The sequence below is a fragment of the Podarcis erhardii genome (assembly GCF_964252035.2).
Source record: "Podarcis erhardii genome assembly, chromosome: 3".
Lineage (NCBI taxonomy): Eukaryota > Metazoa > Chordata > Lepidosauria > Squamata > Lacertidae > Podarcis > Podarcis erhardii.
Window position 1 is genome coordinate 91,864,868 of NC_138507.1, and position 15,946 is coordinate 91,880,813.

The 15,946-nt window shown below is 44.9% G+C and overlaps 1 protein-coding gene across 1 annotated transcript in view; it reads right to left on the minus strand.

Annotated features, from left to right (window-relative positions):
- The window catches only part of XDH (xanthine dehydrogenase), a 61,575-nt gene extending 46,116 nt beyond the window's left edge, over positions 1 to 15,459 (minus strand). The window contains exons 1-5 of the mRNA XM_081854125.1: positions 15,250 to 15,459; positions 5,687 to 5,744; positions 4,201 to 4,297; positions 926 to 1,034; positions 41 to 167 (exon numbers count right to left, since the gene is read on the minus strand). Coding sequence (XP_081710251.1) covers positions 41 to 167; positions 926 to 1,034; positions 4,201 to 4,297; positions 5,687 to 5,744; positions 15,250 to 15,291 — 433 coding nt within the window. The 5' untranslated portion in view covers positions 15,292 to 15,459. The remainder of the gene's footprint in view (positions 1 to 40; positions 168 to 925; positions 1,035 to 4,200; positions 4,298 to 5,686; positions 5,745 to 15,249) is intronic.
- Positions 15,460 to 15,946: the final 487 nt, after the last annotated feature.

Below are 15,946 nucleotides of genomic sequence, written 5' to 3' on the forward strand. Positions count from 1 at the left end.
GGGGTTGGATAAAGGTTAGTAAGATTCAAAAACCTTTCACCTTGGAAAGCATCTTCAATTGCTTCCATTTTGGGTTCAGGCTGATTGCGAAGGAGCGTGTACATAGACATAACAATGCCAGGAGTGCAGAAACCACACTGAGACCCATGGCTTTTGGCTATTCTTTCCTGGAAGAAGGCAAGGACAGAAGGCTCTTATTAGTATGACAATGGTCCCCTTAGTTGATCCAGGACCGAACAAGGTCTTGCCGAAGAAGGCACAGAGTTCAGAGGCCTAATTTCTTAAGTAATCTCTAACCACATCTGCTGTGGTATGTGTGTAATCGTGCTTTATCCTTAATGGAAAAGCCATGCTTAAACACGTGCCTAAAACATGCACATTCTTCATTTGAGGATTCACTGCCAGTAGTGATGTACTCAGTCATAATCACTATAATATTTCTTCTTTCAGCGGTTGAAACTTTGAAGAAAAAAACACATTCATTATCCTACCCATGTGCACAAGAGCACAATCTCGGTACTGTTGCTATGGGTTTCGTGCAGTGTCCATTTCTCCTGTGAGACTTCCCAATTCACCCTGCATAGTTTGTCAATACATAGTTGCAATAACTTTTCAACTTGGTTCCACCAGTAAATGTAATAAGCATACTCCTGCTTTGCTCCCAAGATGACTATAAAATAGCGCAGAAGGGTGCAATGACTTCATCTTGATGAACTGTATCTACTCTTGGTGAACCATACACTTTTCTCCAACTAGAGAGCACCCTCCTCTTTCCTTTAGCCAGCTCCTTGGCTGCCATACGATGCCTGAATTGATTGGGAAAGGGCTTACAAAACACATAAGGCTTAGCAATTCACTGTGCCTTGGGCAAGGTAATATGGAAGGCCAGGGACTGTTAGAATGTAGGTTCAACTCCACACCTTACCTGCACTGGGTGCAACCTTGTCTTAGTGCTTCCTATGCCTTCAATGGTAGTTACTGCTACATGGTGGAGAGCACAGATAGGGAATAAACAAGCATTTGCAGAAAAATGTCTAGAGCCGTGAGTTAAGGAAGTTGTTCACTTTGTAAAATTGCTTGCTGGTAACACTAATGAAAGCCAATGGGCGGGGGGCCGCTAGGGGCGCCTTGGAAGATGGCCGACAATACCATCTATCCAGCCTGCACAAGGTAATTAGAGGCTGATTATGGGGAGTAAATCAGTCTCCCTTGTCTTCCCTGGGTTATGGGGAGATGCTGCCTCGCCCACTGTTGCCATAAATCACCCCCGAGTTCGGAAGAAGGAGAGGGTGAGAGGCACTGGGCGGAAAGCCCTCAGGCAGGCTTTGGAACTCTCCGACGCTGCTTCCAAGAGCGAAACTAGTTGCGTTGCTTAAGAGTAAAAAAAAACTGGAGAAGTAAACACACATGCTTCAAGCGAGGTCAGGAGTGTTTTATCTGCTAAATAATTCCACCACTGAGATAATGAAGATTGGACGGAAGGAACAGAGATAACATCAAAGAATCGCAGACATATTGGTATGTGGAACAGAACGGAAAGGAGGGGGACTTTCTACTTTTTTAACATGATATACCTAACAACCCTCCCCCTTAGAAGAACCGCCATAACGACCAATTGCAAGTGGGACTAAAAATAAACTGTGGGGGGGAAACAATAAGAATTAAAGGTTTTATTCTGTGAAAGATTTGGAAAGAAGAGAGGCTCTCTTTGTGATGCAGTAAGAAATGAGATCCGACATGGACAGGCAGACCTTTGTTGCATGATATATGGTCTTAGGGAGGGCGAGTTGCCGATCTGTTATCAGGATGGGATCGTAAATTTCATAGAATCATAGAATCATAGAGTTGGAAGAAACCACAAGGGCCATCAAGTCCAACCCCCTGCCAAGCAGGAAACACCATCAGAGCACTCCTGACATATGGTTGTCAAGCCTCTGCTTAAAGACCTCCAAAGAAGGAGACTCCACCACACTCCTTGGCAGCAAATTCCACTGTCGAACAGCTCTTACTGTCAGGAAGTTCTTCCTAATGTTTAGGTGGAATCTTTTTTCTTGTAGTTTGGAACCATTGCTCCGTGTCCGCTTCTCTGGAGCAGCAGAAAACAACCTTTCTCCCTCCTCTATGTGACATCCTTTTATATATTTGAACATGGCTATCATATCACCCCTTAATTTGAAAGGGGAGGAACCCTCCTGGAGAGACTAATTAATGATGCAGCGGGTCTGGTAAAGTCAATGAGCGGACATCTAGACTGTATTTCATCGGAATGGAACAAGATGGTGATACCTGCTCGAACGGAATTCCTGGACTATTAGATTTATGGAGTGATCTACAAGAGAGCATTACAAAGTCCACACAGAAATATAAACAAGACTGTTTCTTTCAATCCACTTGCGGAGAAAACTCAGAGGTGACCGAAAAGGAAAATGAGTAACGACAAGGAGTGAGAAGATGGGACTGGGAACATGTGATTGGGCGACAGAGAGAGGGTGGAGCTGCTCAATACCTACTTTGCCTTTGTCTTCACCCAAAATGAAAGCAGTGACCAACCTGGTGATAACAGGATAAATGATGCAAGGAGAGACCTGCAGCCTGAGATAGGAAAAGAAGTGGCAAGCTACTTTACAGTAAAGGAATTCAAATCTCCAGGGTCTGATGAGCTGCACCCAAGGATTCAAAAGGAGCTTCTTGTAAGCCAGGAAGGTGTACTGTACATAGCCTAAGTGTTATAAATCCAACTTGGGCTCCAACCCAGATAGAGTCATGGGCTGGAAGGTATTCTATGCAACTAGAAGCTCAAGACATAGGATGGAAGTGATTGCTGTGCCTCTTGTGTTGTGAGAGGGATGGGAAGATACCACACACACTCCTCAAGCACTACAGGCAGATATCACATTGGATGTGTGCACAGATATACACCCACGTTCCATTTGAGCACATGGTTCCCAACCCAGGAAAGGAATTCATGCTCAGAATTTCACAGGAAACCCAACAAAGTTTCCCAGTTCCCCAGCCCCCAGCATGCTGAACAATGATTTCCAAAGCAAGACTATACAAACTACTAAAGCCAACATTCTGAAAATGTGTGAGTTCGATAAAAAAAGGGTGGGCTATGAACTCCTAAAGATTTAAATTAAGTTTGTGCTGCTGTGAAGAGAAACAAGGCAAAGGGAAGCAAAGCAGGGAAGATGAGCTAAGAAGAGACCAAGAGAAGAGTAGATTCACTCAGTATACTGATACTGAACTTTGGCACAAAACTGTCCATTACATTAAAGCAAACATTAATCTTACTAAGCAAACAAATCTGGGAAAGGCCAGTGGGATTTAATAAGCACCCTTATCAGATGCTAAAGCTAGGAAATCAAGATAACAGCAGGGGGCAAAACATTTGGATGTGCCATAACATACGGTAATCATGTGCTTTACCATTTCTAGGAAACCAAAAGGATTGCACAGGCCAGGGGTGATGAAGCTGCCATCCCCCAGAAGTTGCTTGACTCCAGCTCCCATTGTCCTTGATCACTGGCCATGCTGGCTGGGACTGATGGGAGTTGAGAGCCAAACCATACCTAGCGGGACCAGGTTGGTTCCCCCTACTCTATACAGTGAGATTGTTGTGTGAGCCAGCCCCAATTCTTGGCATTTTAAAAGGAAGACTAACAGCACCATGCTAAGCACCGTGTCTATTCAGAAGCAAGTCCTCAGTGGGGCTTACTCCCACATGAATGACGATATACTTGCAGCCCAAGTGATTACATAAAGGAAGACCCAGCTGGCATATTGTGGAGCTGCGTGAGGCTTGAATGTAGTGCCAAGCAGCTACTTCGGCAAATATTTTTAAAATAAATTGCATTTTGTCCTAGATGACTATCGCTCAGACATGGGGAACCTTCGACTCTCCAGAAACTGCTCTAGTACAACTCACATTATCTCTGACCATTGGCTACACTGGCTGGCACTGATGGGAGTTGGCATCCGAGAATTTCTGGAGGGCTGCAGGTTCCCAGTCATAGGCAAACTTTCTGCCACCCAGCAAAGGAACAGAGCAAACAAAGTTATCAAATACATTTGAAAATTTATGGGAGGAACAGACTTTACACAATTACATTTTTCCATCCACTGAGAATCTGTCCTCCGTACTGCCGATACCTACATTAGAAACCCATTCACCCATCTCATCACTTGCCATTCAAAGGATACATGGTTTTCTTCTGGGATCTGTCGAACTTGGAAATCATAACAGTGCAGGCACCACATCCACCTTCTCCGCAGCCCAGCTTGGTTCCACATAACCCCACTAACAGTATTGCAGTTAAGGAAAAACGTACCAACCGAGCAAGAAATTCTTAAATATATCTACAGCCACTGCTTCTTATAGCAGGGTCAGTTTCCAGATGCACAGAGTAAATAAAAGATTGAGTTATCCAATTTGTCTAGGACTATCCAACACTTTCTTAGGACACAACAAAAACATATTGCGGCCTAGGTTTTTTCATCATCCTTCCAAACCATTTCTGTTTCCTTGTTAGTGGCAATTCACTTATTTTTGCTTGTGCAAATAAATGTATCAGCTGATACAAAAGTACAGAAGAATGGTCTTAAATATCTAGATATGAATTATCCTTTTTTAATTGCTGGAGTGGATCAGCCAGTGAAAGAGAAACGCAGAATTGTGTTTACAAACACGTGCTATATTTACTTCATAACAACACATGACCAGCTAAAGAAACATCAGATTTAGGCATCACTTCCCCAACATAGTTCATAGATTTTTAGTTCCGACAAAGATTCTTATGGATGTTAATGCATATCTTTGGATGGAAAAAATGCATGATATTTACCTTAAAAGTATTCTTAATCTAGTTAGCACTACATGGCCACTTGTCCATGAAAATAGAGGCCAGCCCTTTTTTTGTGAAAAAAACAAATAGTTGGGCCCTAAAAATCAGTTATGTATGAACCCCCAGCACTGCAGAATTTGCTTCAATTTTAATCAAAACCAGAGAGGTATTTCCTCCAAACCACCCAACCAGCCATTCTCTCTCCAATCTGTTGATTATCCAACTCCCCTCCCAAACCAGTATTCCAGCAGGACCAAACCAGTATTCCAGCAGGACCAAACCATGAGGAAAACAGGGAGAGGGAGGGACATATTTCTGCACCTGGCATGGTGTGTTGCCATGCACTGGACCATGAGGCTTGAGGAAAGTAGTTAACTTCATTCCCTGGCATCAGAGACAGGACTGGGAGAGACTACCCTCCCCTCTACCCATGGCTTGCTGTCAACTACTGCAAACAGGAGGCTTCCAAGTCTGTGAGGGAGACCGACTCGTTTACAAAGTCAAATTCGCTCAGAAATAGGCCAAGCTGTTTTTCAATTGTGGGTCATGGGAGTAGGTGGCTCAACAAATTTCAGAGCCAATCTGACAGAAGCCAAAAAGGGGGGGGGGGGGTTGGTACAACAGAGAGACTGCTCATCTCCACATATTAAGCTATTGCTCTCAGTCTTGAACATTAAACATCACTGAGACTGGGAATGATAAGTGTAGAAATAGCAGGAGAAATGGTATTAGCAGGTGCCCAGTTCTAAATTCAAGTGAAGCTCAAATTCTGCAGGACCATCTATACAACTATGCCTTGGCCATTTTAAAATCGTATGCACGACGTGCTGGCTGACATCAGATACATTTCCTTCGAAGGTAGGTTAGCAAAGTAGTTTCCGGGTCCACATCCTTCTCCACCACCTGGAAGACAAGAAACATGATTTCCTTAAGATATGTGTTCATGCATGGGCTATAGTCAGTGCGTCACCAGCATCAGAAAGTATTTTGAGAAGTCAGAAAATTCTGATGATTGTCAGTAAATCTCCCAAACCATCATTTTAAACAAGCAAACAAACAAAAGAGCTCTCTGCATTATGCTATGGTTATGGCATGGGTATTTTAGCACTGTAGGATTTATCCCTTTGGTTTTCTAGGTGCTTGTATTATGGTGTTTGACTTGATGGATCTTTTCGTTGGAAAGGTTGTTTGTTATTTATTTGCTGCTTGATAGATTCTTGTTTTATGGGAATTGTGATTTTCAACCTGTTTAATTTTCTACATCATCAGGAGAGCTATTCTTATTGGGTGACTGTAAACTAAGAAATCTTTAATAAAAAATATTTTTATTTTAAAAAATAGAATAAATAATAGTATGACACTAACTATATTGTGGTATTTCTGTCCTATGCAGTGTTTTGTTTTGTTTTAGAAGCTCCAAGTGCCTTTCCCCCTTTCTATTTTGTTGAATCATGGAATTTTAAAACTGGAAGGGACCTTGAGTCCAACCCCCTGGAATGCCGTAATATGCAGGGGATTGAACCTGCAACCTGAGCATTATCAGCACCACACTCTACTTGGTTTTATAAAAGTCTTGCTAACTACCATGTGTACTGTATTCTCTAGCGGAAAGGGCAAAGGGAAGACCAGCATTGTCTTATCCATTAGCCAGTGAAAGAGCAGCTATTCCGGTGCTTGCTTTCCTCTTCCCTCCCCATTTGCTTTTCCTTTTGTGTGTGTACAAAATATGCAGGGGCAGGTACCACTTATCTTTCAAAATATGTATGGTGGTTGGAGGGCAGGTAATTTTGGGCACTTTATAAGTGAAATAAAATAAAATAATAATTGATAATAATAGCGGTTAAGCTATGGGCACTTTCATGAATTGTGATTTTTTGAGGGGATTTTGACTGACAGCTCTCCATGGGTGCCATAGGAGGTACTGGCAAGCAAACTGATGCTCATGGATGCCCTGCTGCTGACCCCTGCAGTAAAAGCTTAAAATCTGCCTGACAACATCTGAAGTGCTTTTTTTTTCTTTGTTTACCTTGCCTCTCAGGTTCTAGATGGAACTTCAGATGCCTGGGGCAGCACAAGCCTTTGTTCCTGCCGCTGCAGCTATCGCAAGCCCGCAGGATCAGGAAAGGACATTTTGTCAAGATCAAAATGGCACAGTTTTCTTCCTACATGTAGAAGGCAGGCATGGGGAAGCACACATAATTTTTATTACTGCAAAGCAGACTTTGTGGCACCTCAAGTTGCCCTCCATTCCTACAGTCTTGGCTTAACACTTTTGGCCTTGCCAACTCCTCTCATGGCTTTAGCCAAATTAACCATTTCTTTGCAACAAAACAGCTCTTGTGCAATAGCTGCTTGCATATGACCTTCGTTGGTTTTCTCAGTAGGCTAATCCAAAGTACGTACCTACAAGCCATGTGTTGTACACATATGTATGGGTCATAGCACAGTGGTTTGGCAGGCGGTCCCAGATTTAATCCCCAGCTTTGCTAGGTATGGCTGCAACTTCCTCCAAAGCATACAGTCTTGGGGATTATGGCAGCTGGGGGGGGGGGGCTTTTTACTTTTAGAGCTCCATAAAATTATGCACGGGGTGGAGGAAAAGAGATGTTTTTCTCCCTATCTCATAGTACTAGCACTCAGGGACATTCAGTGAAGCTGAATATTGAAAGAATCAGGACGGACTAAGGACTTCTCCACATGGTTCGTAGTGTTACAGAAGTTGGGTAGAAAGCTTCCAGGGTCTGTGCTCCTTTGGAGAATTGAAGACGCAGCGGAGACTGTCCTAGCTTTAAGAAATATGATTTATTCACCTTTTTACACCTTCAGTTTGCACGGAAACAGTCCAGATCTTACAGCATGGTCATCTCAAGCAAGGCTTGTTCCCCACAGCTCAGGACTCAAGGGCATCTCCCCCAGCCAGCCTTCAGCCAGCCTGCCTGACCTGGAGCCCAGTCTTTATTCTCTCCCTTCTTCCCCGCACACCTTGCAAAAGGCAGTCTTTTCCTGCCACTTTTCTCACACACCCCTTCACCATGGCAACCTCAATCTGCCCAGGCCCAAGATTCCTCTTACAGTGGCCATCAACACCTTTTGTCATGTTGTTGTTGTTGTTGTTGTTGTTTAGTCGTGTCCACTCTTCGTGACCCCCTGGACCAGAGCACGCCAGGCACTCCTGTCTTCCACTGCCTCCCGCAGTTTGGTCAAACTCATGCTGGGAGCTTCGAGAATGCCTCTTATCCCAGCTGAGGCCCTAGCTTGGAAAGGAAGCTTAGCCTGTATTTTTCCGCTGACCTCCAATCTTCCCTTCAATACTCCAAACAATCAAAACCATACCATTTATTAATTTACAGGGTTTATAGCAATAGAACTCAGTCCCACAGGAGGAAGTTATGGCCACCAACTTGTCTGGCTTTAAAATAGGATTAGACAAAAATCCACGAATGGCAAAGGTGTCAGTGGCTAGTAGCCAAAATGGTGACATTCTCCATTAACTGCCAGAGGCAGTAAAGCCTCCAAATACCAATTGCTGGGTAGAGAGAGCCCTGTTGTGCTTTGCTCCTGCTTCTGTGAGAAAAGGATGCTCGCCCAGATGGGCCTTTGGTCTGATCCCACAGGCTCTTCTTTGTGTTCTTTGGGGTGCTCAGTTATGTACAAGTTGTTGTTGTCCCAGTGCATTCTGAGAATTCTAGCAGGAAGAGAAGGTGTGCCAACCAGCTTCTTAAGGAACACTGAGGGAAATTCCCCAATGAAGAGATTGATTTTCCAAACGTGTCAAGACAATAACCACTTGTGCAGCTGTCTCTCATTCGGTTTGACTTGCTCTACAACTTCTTCTTTAATCCTTTCCTGCTATGCCCAGGTATTCCATGCCCTGCACACATAACAATTTACCCAACTGTCGTAACTGTTGCAGTTTGCTAGGCAGGATTCCTGACATCTCTTTCCTCTTTGGAAACAGAACCCCTTCTTTCCTTCCAACGCTTGGCCTCCATCAAGTCCTTCCACATTTTTTTAAAAAAATTACAAATTATACTAAAACAGAAAGAATTGCATGTTATTGTTGTATATGCAAGCTGCTTTACAGGCATGATTAAAAGCAGCACTAGAATATCCATCCACCTTCAGGGGGGAAGTATCCACTGCCTATTCTAGGACTTAATGTTTCAAGCTGTGCTACTGAAGAAACACATTTGGGCCATTGAAAGTTCCATTTCCCTGCTGACTGTTGTGGCAAACTGAAAGTGGTGGTTTATCTAGGATAGCTTCCTGGGCCATTTCCCATCTTTCTGTATACAATGTATGTCTTTATGGTGCTTAGAAGCCTGTCTGTTTTGATATTTGGCTGCATTAGGCTGTAAATTTGCAGCTAATCCGCTTCACAACTGCATTCATTGTTATAGTTTGTCCCATATTGTATATTTTAGTAAAAAATTGCAGTTTCTTTGTTCCGACTTCTCACGTTGTCTTTTGAAACTGAAATCCCTTGGGGAAGGCGGAAGGTTTCACAAAACTGCCCTGCCAACTTTAAGCTGCTGCCACCTGTTTTATCAACCTGGCAGTGGTGACAGCCTAGCAGTTTGAAAGCACATCAAAGTGCAAGTAGATAAATAGGTGCCGCTCCAGCAGGAAGGTAAACGGCGTTTCCATGCGCTGCTCTGGTTCGCCAGAAGCAGCTTAGTCATGCTGGCCACATGACCCGGAAACTGTACGCTGGCTCCCTCAGCCAATAAAGCAAGATGAGCGCCGCAACCCCAGAGTCGGTCACGACTGGACCTAATGGTCAGGGGTCCCTTTACCTTTTAGTGGTGACAGTGCCTCTGGGAGATCCTCTTCCCTCACAACGAGGCTGCAGAGTGAGTGCAGGAAGCAATGACTTCAAGTCTGATTGACTTAATAATGACCAGTCAGAATGAGGGCAAATGTCCCCACAACACAGCCTCCTGAGGCCAAAATGTTGCTCCGGCCAAGGAGCTCAATTTGACGCAACTCCTCATTACCTTTTAATTCATGGGTAGGCAAACTAAGGCCTGGGGGCCAGATCCGGCCCAATCGCCTTCTAAATCCGGCCCGCGGAAGGTCCAGGAATCAGCATGTTTTTACATGAGTAGAATGTGTGCTTTTATTTAAAATGTATCTCTGGGTTATTTGTGGGGCATAGGAATTTGTTCATTTCCCCCCAATAAAAATATAGCCCGGCCCCCCACAAGATCTGAGGGGCAGTGGACCGGCCCCCTGCTGAAAAAGTCTGCTGACCCCCGATTCATTTAATTCATTCAGAACCTCTAAAGGCGAGAGCTGGTTCTGGAGAACTCTTAATCAGAAACTTCGCAGCCAGCTCAGCCTCTGTTGTTAGCAATACTGCTTACTTTCATCTGCCCTTATTAGCTAGACACTTAGCTTTTATTTCAAAGACTTTACCCTTAGGGTCAGAAGGACAACATTCCTTTGCATTTCTCTTCCTGGCCGTAGGGCATGAAGTCTCTGTTGTGATTATTATTAACAGATTATCTAAGCACATTTCTTACTCATGCGCAATAAGGTGATCATGTGCTCCTAGCTCTTACCACTGCACAAGCAACTGAAAAGTGTTTATTCGATGTTTGCATCACCTAGATTGGCAGAAGACTCAGGGCGTACAAACATAACACATAATTTATCTATGGAATCGGTGGCTCGTGTAGGTAAGTGTCGTGGGTTGGAGCCCCACAATGGGCAAAAGATTCCTGCATTGTGGGGAGTTGAGCTAGATGACCCTCGTGGTCCCTTCCAACTCTACAATTTCTATGATTCCTGTATTACCCTTTCTACTGAGATCTACAGGAATTCTTCATCTTATTTTACCCTAGAATCATAGAACTGTAGAGTTGGAAGGACCACCAGGGTCATCTAGTCCCACCACATGCTCTAACCAGCTGAGCCATCTCAGTTCTATTATACGCTTTAGGATAAAGTGCTTCATTTTTATTTTTTTTCTCCCTTACTTTCTTAATCCTGAACAAAACAAATTCCTTCCAGTAGCACCTTAAAGACCAACTAAGTCAGTTCTTGGTATGAGCTTTCGTGTGCATGCACACTTCTTCAGATACCATGCATGCACACGAAAGCTCATACCAAGAACTGACTTAGTTGGTCTTTAAGGTGCTACTGGAAGGAATTTGTTTTGTTTTGACTATGGCAGACCAACACGGCTACCTATCTGTTTCTTAATCCTGATCTGTTATGTACTGTGTTGAATAGGATCCAAAATGCAGCAGTCTGATTGGTCCACAGGAGCCACCCAATCCAGCTCCAGGTGGAAGGGAATCTGCAACCTGATTGGTGTACAGGAGAATCCCCAATCACGTGGGGCCCATTGTGTAAATAATGTATATAAAGCAGACACTCTGGGGGAACTTCCATTCCTCCTCCCCACTATGAGCTGAATAAAGAGCATGAAATCCACTCTCGACTCCGAGTATATTTCATGGTCACTGGGTTCAATCAAGTTTGGAATCATACACGGAACTCATATATGCCACGAAACATGGATACACCTACTCATTCATCTTTAAATGTGAGTTAGACAAATATATGGATGGCAGCAGCTATTCGCTGTAATGGTGGATTGATTATTTATATGGAAACTCCATATTCAGGGGCGGTATACCACTGAACACAAGCTGGGGAGGAGCAGAAAACCAACAAAGAGCTATTAACCTCAGAGCCTAGCTTGTGGGCTTCCCTAAGGCACCATATAGTTTGGTCCTGTACATTTTTTGAGGGCATGTTTTGAAATTGAAGCAAGGGAGAGGGGCACCAGGATTGGAGCTACAGCATAGGAGCGGGTGGAGTTTTTTAGGTGCTGTTTTCCCAAGGAAAGTCCCCTTCAGAGCTCCCATAGCAGCTTCCCCCTCAGATAGCGCTAGCAGTTTTAGTAGGTGAATTCATTTTGTCTGGGCAGCAGTGTGTAAATGAATGGTTTACAAGCCCTCCCCACGCTACTGCTCTTTATCTTTATGCGGTTAACATGTAAACACACCTATTTCCCCAAGAGCAAGATGTTAAAAAGAGAAGAAAAAGAAAGAAGTTTCCAGCTACAATCATGCTGCACTCTCATAAGAGGTCAAGGGACGTTGTGTTAGCAGCCGATACATAGCAGAAATGAAACAGGTGCTTAAAGACACACCAGCAGATTTGCCTGTGAAATAAGAGTTGGCTGGTGAAGTTTCATTGTAGCTTGTGTGCCTCTGCAAAAGCCGTATCTTATCATTTGTCCCTTATCGCTCGGCCCCATAGCCTTGAAGTCACACGCAGCACAATACAGCACTGGTTATTTTTGCAATGTCAGGCTATCGGCAACAGAGACGAAGTAACCTTTCTCACCAGCTGCAGGACAAGGTATCATGTTCTGTTCCAGGCTCTCGGTCAACATTCCCAGGGGGTGTGTTGCAATGCTCCACCCATATGTACTTCAAGTCTCCTGTTCCGGTAAGCATTGCATAATGACGGGCCTTTGCTTGCTGCCGTGTTTGCAAGGATCTGAACAAACGGTTTGCAACAGAGCTCAATCTTCAGAGCTTCCAGGTTATGGTCTCCTCCTCCCCATTTCACCCTCACGACAACCCTGTGAGGTAGGCTGGGCTGACAGTAAATGGCTGGTCAAAGGAGCTTCCTGGTTGAGTACCCTGGCCCCTCTGGTCTATCACTCTAACCACTACACCTCTTGCAGTTTTGGTCAGCTTTATTTAGCACATGCACCAAAATACAGTGGAAACTCTACTCAGGTATGGAATCCGTTCCGGAGGTCTGTTTGTGAGTCAATCCGAGTCGCTGGGAGAAGCGCCATTCTGTGCATGCAGCAGCTAACATTCTCCTCTCCCTTCCTCCCCCACAACAAACACTCTGTGAGGTGAGTGGGGCTGAGAGACTTCAAAGAAGTGTGTCTAGCCCAAGGTCACCCAGCAGCTGCATGTGGAGGAGCGGGGACGCAAACCCGGTTCCCCAGATTACGAGTCCACCACTCTTAGTTGAGGTTCTACTGTAAGCTATCCTTATGGGTGGGCTGATGGGTAAAATACCAGCCTATCTGGAGGTATTAACCTTAGGCAATTTCCTGGATTTGTGAAATGCAAGTGTGCACTTAGAATCATAGAATCTTAGAGTTGGAAGGGACCCAAGGGTCATCTAGCCCAACCCCCTGGAACACAGGAATCTCAGCTAAAGCATCCATGACAGATGGCCACCCAACCTCTGCTTAAAAACCTCCAAGGAAGGAAAATCCACAACCTCCCGAGGGAGACTGTTCCACTGCCAAACAGCGCTTGCCGTCAGAATATCTAAATGCGGTTTAAAATATACGATGTGTGAAGCAGCCCTAACCCAAGTGGAAATGGCATAGGGAGGCAGTGAGCATCTGCTTGGCATGCAGAAGGTCTCAGGCTCAATCCCTGGCATCTCCAGGGAGGGCTGGGAAAGGCTCCTGTCCAAAGCCCTGCAGAGCTGCTGCCAGCCAGTGCAGACAATACTGAGCTACATTGACCAATGGTGCAACTGTGTAAGGCAACTTCCTATGCTCCTGTGTAACTGCCCTGTGCTGAGTCAAACCACAGGTCCACCTAGCCCAGCATTGCCTGACCCAATTTAGCTGTTAAGAGATGTATTTTTTACATTTATATCCCACCTTCCCTCCAAGGTGCTCAAGGTGATGTACCTAGTTCTCCTCCCCCCCTTTTGTCCTCATAACAACCCTGTGAGGTAGGCTGGGCAGACAGTGAGTGCCTGGTCAAAGGTCACCCAATGAGCTTCCTGGCCAAGTGGGGATTTGAACCCTGGTCCTTCAGGTCCGAGCCCAACACTCTAACCACTACACCACATTGGCTGGAGGTCCTATGCCCTGCCTTCCCACCCAATATCCTTTTAGCAAGTGGTGCTGGGGGTGGTAGGGGTAGGACAAGGTACATGCAGCCTTCAACCCTATGAGTTGCAGGTGCACAATTCATCTCAGAAACAGGTGTGTAAATGGGGTCCCAACTGTGCCCTGGTGGCTTCTGGAAAAGCTGTTGACTCTTGTTAAGCCTTGCATTATTACTGCTTTCTTAGAGTGACACTTGTAGGACACACACTGCAGAGAGGGCCAGATTCCTGCCCAAATGTTAGGGCAGTCAGATGTCAGTACTCTGCTTTCCTAGGTCCAGCCTTGCTGTCACTAAAGGACAAAGCGCAGGACAGACAAGTCAATTTGCTCTGTGATTTGCTGATGCAACTCAACCCCCGTCTCCACCCCTGGCCCTTCCCAACCTTGCAACCCAAATGGAAGCTCTCTGGAGCTCCCAGCGCACAAAGGTGCGCCCTGGTTGACACCGCTGGGCAGTAGCAACACAGAACCATCTGTTTGCTCGGGAAGGTCAGCTCCAGCCCCGGGCAGAGGAACAGAATTCCACCATGCTGAATCAGATTAATACCACTATTTATAGAGGGGAGGTGCTGATTCGTTTCAGTCTGTGTACTGCAGTCTCGTGGCCGGAACAAAATCTCCACACAGTCAGGCAGCTCCGGCTAAATTAACCTAAGCATAGCCTTGCTGGGTCAGACAGAACGACTAGGTGCAATGCTCTCTCTCTCTCTCAAATGCATCAGGAACAGAACAACCTGCCACCCCACCCCTGGCATGCAGCTGCTTCGCTGGTAATCGCTAGCATTTGATCTCTTTATGCAGAGGTGGAAATCGCTGTAGGTTTGTAGCAATCATCGTGTTTGCTTCTGTAATTTAATTTAGGGAGGATATCAGTCCACCAGCAACTGCCCAGCGCTGTCACTCAGTTGTTTGTTGCTGGCTGGACAAGCTACAGGCAGAGGGTGTGAAGAATAGTTACCATATGTTATCTACATTACAGGTAGTCATATTTTTAAAATGTCATAGAAAGCAAACACAGGATGGTTTTCCTTGCATGTACTTCATTCACTGGGCATCTTTCAGTAGCCTTCTTCCATTCTGCTTTATTCAATGTAAGTTTAGGAAATGTGGGTGTTTATTGAATTGGGGTCTATTTTTTTTAATGTAACTATTTCAGCAATGAAACAGAAGCATTCTCTGGAAGAAACAGGCTGAAAAGCATTACAGATCATTATTATTTTTTGGCTAAAAGAAAGTTGGGTACTATCTTTCTAAAAGAGAGAGAGAGCAATAGCAGCAACCTTCCACTTGGTCATTTGATTAACATGTCTCCCTTACTCTACATTTAAAAAAGTTTTAGTAGTTCAATAAAGTTTGCTTGTTTTAGAAATGATGATTTTTCAGTTTCACAAATGCTCAAGGCTGTTTAGCTGCATGTGGAGCACAGTTCTCAATAGTGCAATCTGCAACTTGTGAAGTTAATCCAAGGGCTGAGATACAAACAAAAGAAAATTAAATGTGAGGGGTCTCCCCTACCTTCTTGCCATTGACAAAGAAGACCAGCTCATCTGAAGCCATCCTCTTCAGCTTCCTAACTTCATCCAAGAGCAGGGCAGGATCCCAGATCACACTTTTCCGAACAGTCCCAGCGCCACAACAATCTGAATCCCTGCAATGGCAGCCCAAGAATAGAAGGAGTTCCTTAAGAATCTTTCACCTTATTCCAACGGTAGTGCCCTGGGAGAGCCCAGGTTATATAAGAGCCACCCGGAGGCGTGCCAGCTGCACTTGGCTGTGCCTTCTCTTTTCTTCCCCCCCCCCCCTCTAATGATAGCACAGGAGAAGCTGAACAAAACAAAGTCACCGCCCCTTTCTATGGCACAAGATTAGACTGAATCACTCTTCAAGTAATTGCTGTTCCAATAGATCAGGGCACCCAGAACCTGGCACAAGAAAGTTTGCCAACAAGTCGTGCTCCTGTTCTTTCAGCTCCCAGGTAGATTTTCTAACCACTTCTGCCATCTCTGCCACCCCATTATGCCACCCACCTAGCTATAGCTTCATAGCAGATTTTACTAACTTAAAAAGAAGCATGTTGATCGTGGGACCCCTTGGCTAGTGATTTACACAGTTAGAACAGGGTTCCCCAAACTTTGGTCTCTGGCTGTTTTTGGACTACAATTCCCATCATCCCTGACCGCTGGTCCTGCTAGCTAGGGAGTTGTAGTCCCAA